Here is a 16,788-nt window from a genome sequence, read left to right on the forward strand (position 1 = left end):
GTGCATGAACAAAGAATAAGTCGATATGTTGTGGAAGAACAAGCTCTCCAAATAACTTCTAGAGTTCAACAAAAAGGACGAGGTGGTGGTCGTAGCTCTTATCATGGAAAAGGAAGAGGAAGGGGTAGATTTGGGTTCAACAAATCTATCCTAAAATGTTACAACTATCATAAGCTAGGACATTTTCAATAAGAATGTCCTAAGAAAACCAACGACTTTAAGGCTAATTTTGCATAAATAAAAGAAGAAATGTTGTTAATGGCGTAGGTAAATGTTAAGGAATATGAGATTGAGTATATTTGGTTTCTTGATTCTGGATGTAGCAATCATATGTGTAGTAGAAGGGAAGTATTTATCAAAATGAATGGCAATTTTCAAGAGTCAATGAAGTTGGGAAATGACTCCAGTCACAATGTATAAGGCAAAGGTAAGGTGCAAATAGAGGTGCATAGGATCGTGCATATAATTATATGAGTTTTCTTTGTACCTTAGTTAAAAAATAATTTGTTGAGTATCGTTCAACTACAAGAGAGAGGACTCGCAATGCTCATGCAACATGGAAAATGTAAGATTTTTCATCCTGGAAAATGTCTAATTCTTGAAACTAAGATGACATATAATCGGATGTTTGCCTTGGTTACTTGTTGCCCACTAAAGGAACAAAATTGTCTCTCCATGACAACCATATATCAAGCAAATCATTAGCATTATCGATATGGGCATTTAAGTTGGAATGGACTGACAGTGCTACAACAAAAGAATATGGTATAGAGGCTGCCAAAGTTTAAAGCTCCTGAGAAAGTATATAAATACTGCCTTGTGAGAAAGCATCATCGTGATTTTCTTCCTAAGGGAAAGTGTGTGGAGAGCTTTCAAGATACTACAATTGATATATTATGACATATATGATCCAATAAGTCCAATCTTAAATCGTAAGAAGAGATATCTCATCACTTTTATTGATGATTACAATAGAAGAACTTGAGTTTATTTTCCGGTAGAGAAATTAGAAGCTTTTGTTATGTTCAAAATGTATAAAGCTATAGTGGAGGAGAAAACATGAGCATTTATAAGAGGCTTGAGGATAGATTAAGGAGGTGAGTTCACATCACATGAATTCATAAGTTTCTGCAATAAGAATGACATTCACATATAGTTGACGACTGTCTACACTCCTCAATAAAATGATGTTGCTAAAAGGAAGAATCACACTATTATGAATATGATTTGGTGCATGTAATCAGAGAAGCAAATTCCAAAGACTTTCTAGCTAGAAATAGTAAGTGGACAATGTATGTGTTTGGTCGAAATCCAACTTTTGCTGTGAAAAACATGACACTTGAAGAAGCTTAGAGTGGGCGCAAACCATCAATTAATCACTTTAGAGTCTTTGGTTGTCTATCTCATGTGCATGTACCTAATAGCAAAAAAGTGAAACTTGATGATAAAATCCTTAAATGCATATTGTTGGGGGTAGGTCAAGAATCCAAAACTTATAGATTGTTTGATCCCATTTCACAGAAAATTATTGTAAGTCAAGATGTGGTTTTTGAGGAAGATCAACATTGGAATTGGGATGACAGTCATGAACATGTTATTTTAGCTAAAGGATCTGGAGCTAATGAAGATATGGGAAATAATGAGTATATTGATAGTGATTCATTAGAAACATAAGATATCACGAATGAAGGCAGTACAATTCAAGAGGAATAAACTCAAAGACCACCAATTTGGATAAAAAATTATGAAACTGGTGAAGGTCTTTTTCATAAAGAAGACGTGAATTTGGCTCACCTAGCCTTGTTTACTAATGGTGATCCCACTACTTATAATGATGTTGTAAAGAGTAAGAAGTGGAAACAAGAAATGGATCAAGAAATAAAAGCAATAGAGAAGAATGATACGTGAGAATTGAGTGATCTGCCATTATGGGGGAAATTATTGGAGTAAAGTGGGTTTTGAAAACAAAACTAAATGAAAAGGGGGAGGCAGACAAGTACAAGGTTTGGCTTATTGCCAAGAGATATAGTCAAAATAATATGGAGTGGATTTTTCTGAAATGTTTGCACCAATGGCTTAAAGTGGTTATTTCCCTTACTATATACAAGAGTTGGAAGATCTACCAACTTGATGTCAAATCAGCTTTTCTGCATGAAGAGATTAATGAGGAAGTTTTTGTTGAACAACCACCTGGTTATGAACAGAAGAGGAGCAAATCCAAGGTCTATCATCTTAAAAAGACATTATATGGAATCAAGCAGGCTCTACAGACATGGTACAGTCGAATAGAGTCGTATTTCATCAAAGAGGGTTTCGATAAATGTCTTTACGAGCATACATTATTCATCAACATAACCAATGAAGGTAAAATTTTAATTGTATGCCTTTATGTTGATGATCTTATATTCACTAGGAATGATGAGTTGTTGTTCAAGCAATTTAAAATGTCTATGATGATGGAGTTTGATATGACTGATCTAAAAAAAATAAGGTATTTCCTTGGAATTGAAGTGGTGTAGATAACAAATGGTATGTTTATTAGTCAACGAAAATACACATAAAAAGTGTTAGAAAGGTTTAACATGGATCAATGTAACTCAGTGTATAATCCTGTGGTTCTTAGATTTAAACTTACTCGTGATGAAGAATGAGTGAGAGTTGACAACATGCTTTATAAATAAATGGTTAGGAGTCTCATGTTCTTAATAGCCATACGTCCTGATCTTATGTTTATTGTAAGTCTAATTAGTAAGTACATGAAGCATCCCACTGAGTCTTATTTATTGACAGCTAAAAGAATTTTGAGGTACGTGAAAGGCACTGTTGGTTTTGAGGTATTCTACAAGAAGGGAGGAGATGAAGAACTTATTGACTACACGAACAATGGCTATGCTGGTGATCAAGATGACAAGAATAGTACTTTAGGTTATATCTTTATGATGAATTCAGGAGTAGTTTCATGGCCCACAAAGAAGTAACCAGTGGTTACTCTTTCCACTACTGAATCAAAGTTTATTTTTGCAGCTTCAAGTGCATGTCAAGTGGTGTAGTTAAGAAGAATTTTAAAAAGTTTTAAGTTTGAGACAAACTTGTCCGATAGTGATTTTTTTGTGATAATGTCTTAACCATTAAGCTTTCAAAGAATCCGGTAATGCATGGTCGTAGCAAGCACATAGATATACAATTTTATTTTCTTTGAGATCTCATCAAAGATGGGGTAGTGGAGCTGTTGTATTATTTTACTCGAGCAGATTGTGAAGATCAAGACAAAACCGTTAAAGCTTGAAATGTTTCTAAAATTACGAGATTTAATGGATATTTAAGAATATCCTTGAATAAACTGAAAATCAATGATATTCATGTAAAGGGAGGATGTTTGAAGTTGTCAAGATTATAGTAATTAGGATTCATGTATTCTAGGATTTAATAACCTTCTTATTCTTAAGGAACAAGTTAATTTTTCTATTTTTTATCTAGTTATATACCAAGATTCTAGGGTTTGTATAATTATGGGTTATTATCTTCTGTTGTATGTAAAGTTATTTAATAGTCACGGTTGTTGTTTAAATTTTATATGAACTTCTACTGAGTTTACGAGTGCAATCATACTTTTTATTCACAAGACTTTTGATAACTTAGTTCAATTTTAACAACACACACGAGGCGTAAGCGTGTCTATTTTTGAATATATATTATTATTTTATTTTATTTGAGGGATAAAGTATAAAAACCAGTGGTAGATATTCATAGTCTCAGTTAGCGAAACATTCTAGTAAAAAGTTGAGGCCCATTCTTTTCCAATGGAAATGTTGGGCTAAAAGCCTCTGATTAGAAGACTCAAGGTGGGCTTTGTAAGTTAGTGAGCCCAGATTAAACGCCATCAAGCATCAAGAGCTGGTTAGGGCTTATTCTCTTCCCTCGGTCACCCTCTCGGCATCAACGGCAACTCTGTCAAAAGATTTTGATCTCCTTTACTGGCACTACCAGGTACCATTCTACTTTACTGCTGAATTACTTAGTGCTTAGTTATCATGATCTTGTGCTTCTCAGCTTTCTAAATGAATTAGGATGCTTGCTAGAGATTTGCTTGAGATTTCTATAGTAGTAGAAATGGAAAAGAAGGGTTTTTTTTTTTCATCCAAGCAGCATCCTGGCTAAGACTTTAGGAGGCTTTGCAGTTCTTGTGTTGTGTGATAAAAGAAAAGGGAAAGAAAAATACTGAGCAACCCCTTCTTTGTAATTCCATAGCTGCAGTTTGAATATTACGTCGAAAGAAAAATTAGGAGCAACCCCTTCTTTGTAATTCCATAGCTGCAGTTTGAATATTACGTCTCCCTTCTTTGCAACCACTCTGAATGTATGCAGTAGTAGAAAAATGTAATTGAGGCAATTATAGATTGTATTTGATAAAGGGAAATAACTATTTTTTAGAGAATCCCTGTTTTTTGTTCTTTGTAATTTGATTTTTTTTATCTGCTTAGAATGTCCCCTGAGCTCCTGTGAGAACGTGGGAATGGGGTTTGTACTGGGATTTCATCATGAATTTAAGTTGGCATCTTTTAAGTAAAGCAATACCACATTGAGTAGAAGTTAGAGATATGCTAAGTTGTGGTTTTGTGAAAGTGTGTACTTATATATGAATGTGAATGAGATCTTATTTGTTTGGATGTTTTTCTCATTGTGTTTGTGAAAGTTGGTGTTGCAGGGTTAAAGTTATGGCAATGAACTGCATTAAATCTTTGAGAGGTATCGTGATTACTAAGGAGGCAGTGGGGATGGTGGATCGACGAGCATTTTCTGCTGGGGCAAAAAAGAAAGGCGGCAAAGGGGGAGCAGCAGCTGATGCTCCAAAAGCATCATCGCTGGGTAAAGAAGTCAAGTCTACAACTACAGTTGGTGCCAATATTCTCAAGGATGGAACAGATCCCAAGGTCTTGGACGATTCTGAATACCCTGATTGGCTGTGGCGATTGCTTGATAAACGTCCAGCATTGAGTGAACTGAGAAGGAAGAATATTGAAACTCTCCCATTCGAAGATCTCAAACGCTTTGTCAAGCTGGACAACCGGGCAAGAATCAAGGAAAATAACTTTTCTAAGGCGAAGAACTGATAGAAATAAATCCGCAAGATATATTGTCTCTTTGTCAAGTACGATCCATCCTTCTCTTCTTGGATTCCTTGATGTGATTGAGTTGCATGTGCAGAATGATGAAATGGAACTCGAGGGATGCATAAATGTTTTAACACATGCATGTAGTACCTGCCCCAGTACTTTATCTTTTCATTGGGACATTTTTAGCTGTTTAAAAGAGCATAATCCATCATATTTAATGGATAAAGGATTTTGATTGTTGACTTGCCACTGTTACAACCTCTACCATGTTTTTTCTTTTACTTGATTGCTATAATGAGGTTTCTTCCTGAATAAACGGAAAGAAATTACAATGAGACTACTGTATATTGGCTTTTTATTCTTTTCACCAGACAACAGTGCCTCATTGCTTGGTCAGAGAATTGCAACCTCGACTTTTAACTGTTTCACTTTATGAAGTGATTGCCATATACCGTGTTTTGGTTAATTACAATGTGGAGTGGTGGTAAATTATGTAGTATCATGGCAGGATGCCTCGCAATTCAGCTGAGCCATGGACATGCATTATGAGTTTTTTACATGTATCATCACATTCAATTCGTGGCATGTGTGTGCTTTTGTAGTTTTGCAGAGCAGGACCCATTAGGCATATGGTATGTTTAAATTGCGATCAAGTTTGATGTTCAGATTGCGAAACACTTTCAAAAACCTCTTGCTGAGATAGTTTGAAGTCGGACAGATGTTTTGGCCTAACATACGGAGCCACCCTTTCAGAGGGAAGCAGTAGCTTTCATCGGTTGTTGGGTTCCCATCTGTTTGTTTCTGCATCGACATGAAAAACAGGAGTAGCTTCAACTCATGCAATTCAAGTTCATTGATGTATACAGTTGGGCCCAAACGTTGCCATTGAACTTGATAGGTGGAAGCCACCTCTTGTTGCCTCCCTACCCAACTTAGCGGAGGTGATTCTATCATTTTTCTATTAACTTATACGCCGAGTGGTGCATGCATATCCCTTTTCTCTTGAATCATAACTTGGTGGCCCTTCTTTGATAATGAATTGGTGTACGACAGTCTTGGGATTTTTTTTATTTGCCGAACTTTTCCTGTTGCATAATGTAGAGAAAAGTGTGATATTGGAACAGGTAATTATGATCACAATAATCCTTTTATCTTTATAGTCTAGTGGCCCAGGTATGTCGTTGGCCCTTGTCCTTTTATTTTTGTGTTCGAAAATATGGATGTGTATATAGGATTGATACGTGGATATTAAAAATAAAAAAAATAATTTAATATATTTAGAAAAAATATTTTTTAAAATTACATTACAATGTTAAGGGGGTGTTTTGCCTCACGTTACAACTGGAATTTTAAATTTTTTTGATGTTTTTTTGGATATTTTGATGGATTATATTAAAAATAAATTGTAAAAAATAAAAATAAATAATTTTAAAATATTTACAAATAAAAAATAGTTTAATAACGAACACCGCCCTGTAAGATAAAAATATCTAGCACGGCCATGGACTGGGGACCAGGCGGGCTTGTGATGCAATGGAGATTGTCATGCCTTGCTTTATGCCATGTAAAGACGAGGGGTTCGGCACTCCCATTGTATCGTAGACAACGCAAGAAATAGACCAGTGGAAGTAAGAGCAGATGAAAAAGAAAAGGTCGGGGAAGAAAGAAAATGATACGAGCAGGGAACTGATACTTGACAGAACATGCATTATTGTGGTTAAATAAAGATGGCAACCCACCCTCTGTCCAGGCCTTTGAATTATGGCACCCCAAAAAGTTAAAGCTGCCTCTCTCACATGGCCATCTTCGCTTTTAGAGCTGATGAGCGATCAAGTAGTTGGACTTGGAACTTTCATGGAACCTTGCCATTACAGCTCACCAAATCTCAAACGAAATCCTTGCATGCGCAGCCCAAACCCCAACAAGATTTAGCTGGGAGTTAAATCATCAAGCCTAAATTCCCAGCTGGACAATTTATTCAGCAAATTTTGGTCCCCAGCAAGGCTCTCTGCTCGCATGGCTGTCGTAGTAGCTAGAGGATGGTGCCATGGTGGAGTGGAAACATGAGCGATGAGAGTCTGGCTGACCGACCATGGAGAAGACGGTGCGCTAGAGGGAAGATAAAGAAATAATTAAGGGAGACCGGAGATCAATCAGGGGGGCCAGAGATCGATTAGGGGATCAAAATCATAACTTGTACCTAGAAGGCTTGATCCTCTCACATGGATTCCTTTTGGAAAATAAACTGTATATTGTATCCAAGAAGCATCATTTCAGTTGTACTATTTTCTTCAAGCCTGTAATGATTTTATCGACTGTTCATCGTGCACTGTTTCATCAAGTGGATTTTCTTTGGACGGGGATGCGTAAGCTGGGTTTTAAATCGATTTACCGGCAAAACTGAGTTTAATATCAGTAATATTATTTAATTCTTAGATCTTTTTGCAAAGAAAAAAAATAAAAAAACATGGAGAAACCAATTAAGTAAAAGGTTAAAATGGATAGAGGTTTTGCACAGTGCAAATGATGGACTTCAAATTTTTTTTTTGAGTTATTGATTTTTTCTCTTTGATTAGGTCATTTTTTAATCAATCTATGGCCAATTTCTTCTAATTTATTAATAGAAAAACAAGATTAAAAGACAAGAATTAAAATAAATAATTAAAAAACAAGATTTTTTTTTATCTTGTTTGATTATTTCACTTCGATTTCTTATTTTTATTGTTATATAATTAAATGAATAATGTTTTTTTAAAATGAACTTATTAAACTATGAAGGGTCAGGCCATGTATTTTTTTATAAATATTTCATGTTATTTTTAGATTTATTAAATTTAACTGACTTAAATCAAGTAAATCTCCTCAATAACTTGATTCAAAACCCAAACTAGATAAGAATTCAAGAATCAAGCAAAAAAATAACACAAATAACTAATAAATTCGAGTTTGATAGTACGTACAGAAAATTGCTCGCAAGAGCATACAAGAATTGTATATATATTTTTATGATTTTTTAATATAATCAACTTTTTAAAAGTAAAACTTGATTTAGAAACAATAATTATGATTTATTTATAGCTATAAAATATGTTCACAACACCTTAATTTTTTTTATTATTGAAAAAAAGGGGTAAGATTCTTTGCATAGCATTAACAACCTATCTAGTGCTATATAAGCAATTGGAGTACGGATTCATCAATCAATCAGACGACTCCTAAAGTGGTCTGGCTATCTAAGTTCAATTGAAATTACTAAATTAGTATACTAAAAAAAATGTGGGTTTTTAACTGAAATCTTTTAGCAGTAACATAAGCTCAACAAAACAATTAAATTGAAATTAATTAGATTAGTTGGTCCACAAATACTTGGTCCCTCTTGGCCTTGTAGCACATAGGTTTTTTTTGTTATGCCACCATTGTTACGGAATCCAGACTTTGTGGGGGGTCAAATTTCATAAAAAATAAGAGGTGAAATTAATCTAGTAAAAAACCTGTGTGATTGGTAAAATCAATTAATTTTTTTTTTAAAAAATTAGATCATTCAATTAATAACTTTATTTTCTACAAATTTATCACCGCTGATTCAATTAAAAAAAAGTCGGTCAACAATAATTATCTGGGAACACATGGTAGGCAGATCAAAGAGTCGGTTGCAAAAGCAGCCGACCATTTCATAACTAGTAAACTAATAAGATTTTGCATGAATTATTCAGCGCTGATTACTCAAATTCTGGAGACTAATGTTGTTAAATGGGGTAAGTAATATTTTTCTAGAAACACATCAAGATGATCACTAGATAGTATTTGAATATATGATTGAAATTATGTTTTTCTTTAAATTATTATTTTTGTTTAAAATTATAATTTTTAAATATTTTTAGATTATTTTGATATGTTGATGCCAATAATAATTTTTTAAAAATTAAAAAATTATTATTTTGATATATTTCTAAATAAAAAATATTTTAAAATTTAAGGTGTGTTTGGAAACGCAGTGCAAATTATAATTTTTTAAATTTTGATTTGTTTTGCTTAAAATATATATTTTTCTATGTTTTCAGATCATTTTAATATACTGATATTAAAAATAACTTTTTAAAATTAAATAATTTATTTTAATATATTTTTAAATAAAAAAACACGTTAAACCACTGTCAATAAACCTTAAACCAGAACTGCACCGCATTTCAAATATCCCGAAAACATGCGAGAACCTCCACTTTCTCCAGCTTTGTCTTGGTAGCGTAATCAACATTCCAAAGACCATAACAATAAGTAAATTATAAGCCTCTTTTGATATTTAATAGTTCAAGATTTATTTTTTCTTTTAGCATATTCTCTCATCTTGGTTTTTTTAATGATTAAAGTTAAATATTTTCTAATCTAATTTTAAATTAATCATTAATCTTGAAATCTATGTATTTCTTGAATCATTCATGTTGACCTGTGTATTTACAAGAAATTAAAGATTTAAATCCTAAATGATAAAAGTGTAAACAAATTCATTTGCCAGGATATATGTACATGATGTGAAAAAGATAAGATTTAGCTTCGCTTAGCTTTATTATTATTAATAATAATATTATTATTACACCCACTTCTATCTGTGTACTGTAAAAGTTTCATTCCATTGATTAAGTTTGGTACCACCATTACCATCACTCCAAAGCCCAAAGAAAAAGCTGCAAAAACATCTCTCTGTGTGCCCATACATCACCATCATCATTATAATACTCTTTTGGGTCTAAATCTTTTCCTGTTTACCACCATAAAAAGTTGCAAGCTCTGTTGAAAACACATATAATCTCTGTCTTGTTGTCTTCTGAAAACAGCTTGGTTCTTGGCTTTAATGCTTTATATGCGACCTTTTATATCTAGACTTGCATGTTACCTTTTCTGGGTTCTCTTTGTGTGGGGAATGATTTCTGTTTCCCTTCTCGTATAATCTTAGCTGGTTAGTAACTATTGTGATAGGTGCCCTCTATTTTCTTTCCATGTGGCTCCTTTCTTGTTCTGGTTCCTTGTCTTTGTCAGACTTGTAATGAGTTTTGATGCAGGTGGTTCAACTGCTTGAGTTATTGTTAAACAGATCTTCTTAGTCCCTGGTTAGGCTTTTTAGCTGCTTTTCTCTATCTCTATCTTTTGTTTTTGCATGTGGTTATTCCCTTCTTGTTTCGTAAGTTTTAGCCCTCTCAAGTCTTGTTCGTTCATAAAATTACTTGTTGATCTTGTTCTATTGCCTTTAGTTCAGCAGATTCTGTCCTGTGCTTCCAGTCTTGAGCTGGGTTTTTCCTTTCTGCCTTTGAAGTACTTTTCCTGCTTTACTACTCTCCTCAGTTGCTCACAGTGTGATAGATGTTTAGCTGACAAGACAGCTTGTTGCCATTTTAAGCTGCCTTGAATTCTGTTTCATAAGGACACTGATCAACTTGCATAAAATTTTTGTCTTTCCACAATAATCTTATCAACCTTGCATTCGTGACTTGATTGTGGTTCTCTAATTGTCAATATGCCTCCTACATATTTTCCTCTTCGATGGGAGAGTACAGGAGACCAGTGGTGGTTTGCCTCTCCCATTGATTGGGCAGCTGCTAATGGTCACTATGACTTGGTAAGAGAGCTCCTTCGAATTGATAACAATCACCTCATCAACCTTACGTCTCTCAGGCGGATTCGCCGCCTTGAGTCTGTGTGGGATGATGAGGAACAGTTTGATGATGTTGCTAAATGTCGCTCTCAAGTTGCAAGAAAACTTTTCCACGAGTGTGAATCCAAGAAGGGGAAGAACTCTCTCATCCAAGCTGGCTATGGTGGATGGCTTATGTACACAGCTGCCTCGGCTGGAGACTTAAGTTTTGTTCAAGAACTTCTTGAAAGGAACCCTTTACTTGTTTTTGGTGAGGGAGAGTATGGAGTTACTGATACACTCTATGCTGCTGCCAGGAGTAAGAACTCTGAGGTTTTTAGGCTTATTTATGATTTTGCTATCTCTCCAAGGTTTTTGACAGCTAAAGGAGAATTTGAGGAGCACATAGGAGAAATTCCGTCTCTTTACAAGTGGGAGATGATGAACAGGGCTATTCATGCCGCTGCTAGAGGAGGGAGTTTGACCATTTTGAAGGAGCTCCTAAGTAATTGCACTGATGTTCTGGCCTACAGAGATAAGCAGGGCGCAACGATCTTACATGCTGCTGCCGCCAGAGGGCAGGTTGAGGTGAGGCTCTAACTTAACGTGTTCAAGTTGAGATTTGTTATGCCATTTATTGAACTAATTCTGATTACAATCTTACATTGTTAATAGCAAGCTGATCTGTTGTTTTTCTCTTCCTATGAAGTCAAATTAGAGGCTCCACACAATTCATAACCTTGTATTGCAGTTGACATCAAATTTATACTCTGTGTGAAGTTTCTTTTCTTTCTAGTGGACTTTCTGTTGAAGTTTTAAGTAGTATTTAGTATTCAAAATGGCGAACAAAAAACAGGTGATATTGAAGGGCTCATCTAGATCCTGTCTATCATTAATGTACATTTCCTGTTAATTTTATTGTTGATTGAGAAGTAAGGGTTTTTTTCCCCCTTTATCCATGCTTAGTGTCCCAAGATGAGGCATGAAAGGAGTACAACATACCTCAGTTTTTGATCTCCCAGTGAGACTGTAATATAACCATCATGTGATGAATATTTTGACAAGTGCTCAATTGAATATGTGTGGTTCCAAATTAGTTATCTGAAGTTAAATGGATAATTGTTTGTACTTTAGATTTTTTGCATGCATGCCCATAAATCTTGTAACACCATGATCCAGGATACGCATCATGGAGTTTAGTTCATACATCAAACCAAGCAACTGATTTAAACGTCACAGTGAGTAAATTCCCATATTAAATGCTCATCATGGGTGATGATAAACAGTTAGATCATCGCTCTTGGTTTTGAAACATTATGCATAATGCCATTATTATCCCCTGAAATTATCTTGTGAAAATATTATCAATGATGAGATCATGATGTGTTCTTTTGTGAATGAGTAAACTCCAACATCCCAATTTGGCAACTACTGGATCTTTTAAGCTTATAAGCATTTCTGCTCTTTATGCAGGTAGTTAAAGATCTTATAGCATCCTTTGAAATCATGAACTCCACAGACAATCTGGGGAACACAGCATTGCACATTGCTGCTTACAGGGGCCAATCATCAGTTGTTGAAGCTTTGATTGTTGCATCCCCCTTATTGACCTCTTCAATAAACATTGCTGGAGAAACTTTTCTCCACATGGCAGTGTCTGGCTTCCAGAATCCTGCTTTTAGAAGATTGGATAGGCAGATTGAGCTGATGAAGCAGTTGATGAGTGGTAAAGTTTTCAAAATGGAAGATATCATAAATGCTAAAAACAATGAGGGAAGGACTACTCTTCACATGGCCATTATTGGGAATGTTCACTCTGATCTAACAAAGCTCCTGATGTCTGCAAGATCTATAAATGTCAATGTTCGTGATGCAGATGGCATGACCCCACTTGATCTCCTTAGGCAACGGCCACATTCTGCATCATCAGATATACTAATGAGGCAACTCATTTCAGCAGGCGGAATATTTGGTTGTCAGGATTATACTACAAGAAGAGCCATTGCTTCTCGCTTAAAGATGCAAGGCAATGGAGGCAGTCCAGGATCTTCATTTAGAATCTCTGACAATGAAATATTTTTGTACACGGGCATTGAAATTGCCTCTGATGCCTACGCTGATCCAGCCACAGCAGGAGTGAGTCCATCCTCATCTGAGTTGAGTCACCCTGACCAAACCAATGACAACCAGGGCTCAGCACTTCATAAGAGAAGAGATTCTTTCAATTATGCAGCTCAGCAATTGAAAAGGGTTCTCCAATGGCCCCGGCTGAAGGATAAAAAGCCAGAAAAATTAAGGAAATCAATCGATCAGGGTTCGGTGGCTTCAGGCAAGAAATGCAGTGGTTCAGAGGAAACTCCAACCCCACTTCGTCAGCGATTTTCAAATGCTTCATCCATTCCAAACAACAAGAGGACGCTTTCTGTCAGGAGTAATCACTCTAGTCCAACAGCCAAGAAGAAGTTAGCCTCAGGGATGATGCATGGTGTTATGCAGGGCTTGCCACAAATACCTATCCCAGGTCGATCACGCTCAAGTTCATTTTCAAAATCATCCATTTCTTCTCCTAGTTCATTAGACAAACAGAAAGGTGTGTTTATTGAAAGTGATGTCGCTGGGCCATCTACTTCCAATAGATTATTCGACGATGGAACGCCAAATGTGAAAGAGAAAGAAGGCTCGACCAGTAAGAAGTTGAGGAGCCAGTATTTTTGTTTTGGTGCTGCAAGTCTGTCCGTGAAAACACCAGTGAGCAGGCACCGCAGCCAGGGTTCCAATCCCTCTGTTCTTTCAGTGGCTTGATTAAATCAGGTAGTTCAGTTGTTAAACAATGTAAGGAGACAGCTGACCAGATTGATGCAAGCACAAAATCAACTAACAAGGAAGAAGATTAGCAAGTCCTCTAGTTGGTCCAGTTTGCCTTTCATCGTAGAATGTTTCCTTGTTTGTTAAGAGTAGGTTATGTAAAAATGTACTTGAAAAGAACTGTCCCTTTGAACTACATCTCGTGTTCTATCCGCAGAAAATTAGTGATCAAGACATCTGACTCCTTTGAGAAGTTACACTTCCATTTTCTTCTGGTAGCAAAGGAGGAGCAGTTATCATTGTCTTCTGGGATCCGAACCATTTCTTTCAAGAAGATGACAGAAAGAGAGGTTGGTTCTGTTTCTGGTCATCAGAAATATGAGAAAAGAGATGGAAAGAAGCATTTAAAATATGTCTAGGAAAGCAAAAACCTACCATTGATTTTAGACGTGAGCTGTGTTGTCATTTCTATTATCAAGTTATTCACGTAAATTGAGCTATTGTCAAGTGATTGAAACAGCCTGAATTTGTAACCTAGAAGCATTAACCCAATGAAGAAGCAGTTGGACAATGGGCAATATCTTCAAGTCCAAGATCTGTTTGTTCTGTGCATGGACAAACTGGTTCATGATCTTGCTGTTATATTGTGCATGGACAGATAGTCTTAAAAGTTAAATGGAATGCTGCAATTTAAAGTGAAGTACAGCCTATAGACCATATGAAACGGGGGAAATATTGGACGGCAATACGTCTCATGCAGCCGAGTTGAATCAGGGCTGTCCAGAACTCCAATTATGCAGAAGCACCTTGACTGCGTAAATACTGAAGACAATTTAACTAGCAGTTTTACTTCTGAAGATTCCACCACAAGTAATGCTAGAAAGCTTGCCAGTTCATCGGTTTTTTCCTTTTCTTTATTTCCGGTTTTATTACAAAGTCCATTATTAATATACTAAAAATCACCAGTGGCGCATGCTCCAAAAAGAAAAATTAAAAACATTAGTAGCATCAAGTCTCTCATGACCTCTATCATTCTGCAAGAAACCTACATTATATCCTTGTGGGTAAAAGAATGCCTGAATATGATGCCAAGTATTTTACTAGACAATAAGCATGAAGGGTTGACTTGTTCGAAGTTATTAGATTTGAATTTTAGGCTACACACACACACACACACACACCATATTGATGTGAGAGCTGGTGATATCGAATGTCTTCAGTGTGTTCTTATGAATGTTTACGTTCCAATGAGGAACCAGTTTGTGAAGATCTATGGCAGCAATTTCTAATATCATTGGAAGATGTTTGTGTCAGGATTCGTGGCTGGTGATTTTATCGAGTTTTGATGCCAGGGAGCATGCTGATGGCCTGTATTTGGTGCTTCTATACCTGGATTTGATGATTCTAATTAAGCTTTGCAAACAACTTCACCACTGATATGTCCTCTTTGCCTTGCATTTTCTTACCTCACGATCCACTTCTGGCTTGTGTGTGTGAGCTTTCTTCTTTTCTGATGGCCTATCAGTAAAACTCTTGAGAGGAAGATAGTCTGCCAAGAGTGATTTCTGTTGGTTGTTTTTTTCAAGCACCTGGTATTTTCATTTCTTTGATGCGGAGATCCTTTCTGATGTCCCCAGTCACGATTCAAGGATTGCTAGTTTAGGCTTTGGATAATGTTAATACCATTCTCTTTTTATTCATTAATAAAATTTATGATACTATTAATAAATACTAATAATAATTCCACCTCCACAAAAGATTAGGACCAATCAGGGACGAAGCAAGAAAAAAAAACTAAAAAGGGTCAAATTATAAATTAGAAGGATAAAAAAAAAATTTCAATTATTTTTATTAAATATTTATAAAGAAAGAGCATTTCCTTGTAGGGGTCCCTTGCCAGCCCCTCTCCCTTCGCTACTAGGACCAGTAATACCTCGTTAAGATCTTAAATAATATTTGATTATTTTATCGAGATAAAAAAATATAATCATAGAACATGTATATTTATCAACTCTATTAAATACATTTTTATTTTGTTTTTAAATCGATTAATTATATTAAATTACACCGACAAAACCCAATCTTAAAAACAAAATCTCCGAAGCAAATATTTATGAAGGCAATGGGCTGGCTTAAATGACCAAAACGTGCATGTCACCAAGCAAATCATAGTTAAGATGGGTTCTTGCTTCTTGGTGAGTTGTCGGGCTACATTCCTAATCACACCCCCCAAAGAAGATCAAAGTCAATATGGCTTTATTCCTAAGCTCCACGTCTGTTTAAGCTCTTCCTAATTATATATTTATCTCACTTAATCCAAATAAAAAAATAATTAAAATCAACATTGAGATTTAGAACATAATCGTTCATATTTTCTCGAAGTCATGAATAATGTCATGTAAACGTTTACTTGCCAACAATATAATCATTGCATTCAATCTTATTTATTTCGGTAAGGTTTTCCAGATACCGAAGGGGTTGTGGTTCGTTGCTAAGAGTTGGTTCCTTCTATTTTGGATTTAATGCACGTAGATTCTTTTTATTTTTCACCTCTTATAGTTTTTATTTGATAAATAATCTACGCTATTTTACAAGTTAAATTGTTTTTTTTTAATATAGAAAGAAATTGTCAAAACGGTGAAAAACTCTTTGAAAATATCTTTAAATTCAATTTAACATATCAGCATTAAAATCTTTCGATTCAACTCTTTGCTTTACTCATGCTTCAAATCAAACTGTTTAGGAGTTATTCTTGCATAACTTAGTCAATTTAGCATATCTAAAGATAGATTGAATGAACCATAAAAGCATGGTTTGATATTTAATGTTTTTTCAAGTTAACATATATATGTTTTTTTACTTTGAGGACAAAAACATATTAGATCGATTAAGATTAACCTAAGTTCATCCACTTAACTCGCGATTCGGATCATAAACTTTGCCAGGTTTAATAAATAAAATTTTACCAAATTATTTTTGATTTAATTATATGATAAAAATTAAACACTTAAAAATCAAGAATTAACCTAATATCAATATATTTGTTTGAAACTGCTATAACTTTATAGAAAATAATCTAAAATAAATTATTAAACTCAATTTTTAACATACTTTTTCTTTAATTGAGAAACAAAAGGATATTATTTATGTTTTATAAAATAAATTAAGAAACATAAGACATGATAAATTAAAAAAAATTATTAATACCAATTAAAGCGAGAACGAGAAAATAATCTTCATAGC

At 34.9% G+C, this 16,788-nt stretch overlaps 2 protein-coding genes across 3 annotated transcripts; both read left to right on the top strand.

The window, feature by feature from the left end:
* Positions 1-3,846: 3,846 nt before the first annotated feature.
* Positions 3,847-5,356, top strand: LOC133691496 (large ribosomal subunit protein mL54). 2 transcript variants are annotated; one of them, XM_062112029.1, is made up of 2 exons: positions 3,847-3,987; positions 4,706-5,356. In XM_062112029.1, the coding sequence occupies exon 2, from the start codon at positions 4,716-4,718 to the stop codon at positions 5,109-5,111; it is 396 nt and encodes a 131-aa protein (XP_061968013.1). In that variant the 5' UTR covers positions 3,847-3,987; positions 4,706-4,715; the 3' UTR covers positions 5,112-5,356. The 2 variants fall into 2 exon arrangements, with proteins under 2 accessions (XP_061968013.1, XP_061968021.1); XM_062112037.1 differs by having other exon boundaries at positions 3,868-3,987; positions 4,694-5,356.
* Positions 5,357-9,730: 4,374 nt separating this feature from the next.
* LOC133705594 (uncharacterized) lies at positions 9,731-13,798 on the top strand. The gene is made up of 2 exons (XM_062130887.1): positions 9,731-11,328; positions 12,214-13,798. Exons 1-2 carry the CDS (start codon positions 10,624-10,626, stop codon positions 13,540-13,542), a joined length of 2,034 nt encoding a protein of 677 aa, XP_061986871.1. The 5' UTR covers positions 9,731-10,623; the 3' UTR covers positions 13,543-13,798.
* Positions 13,799-16,788: the final 2,990 nt, after the last annotated feature.

This window comes from Populus nigra, chromosome 1 (assembly GCF_951802175.1).
Source record: "Populus nigra chromosome 1, ddPopNigr1.1, whole genome shotgun sequence".
In the NCBI taxonomy this organism is placed as follows: Eukaryota; Viridiplantae; Streptophyta; class Magnoliopsida; order Malpighiales; family Salicaceae; genus Populus; species Populus nigra.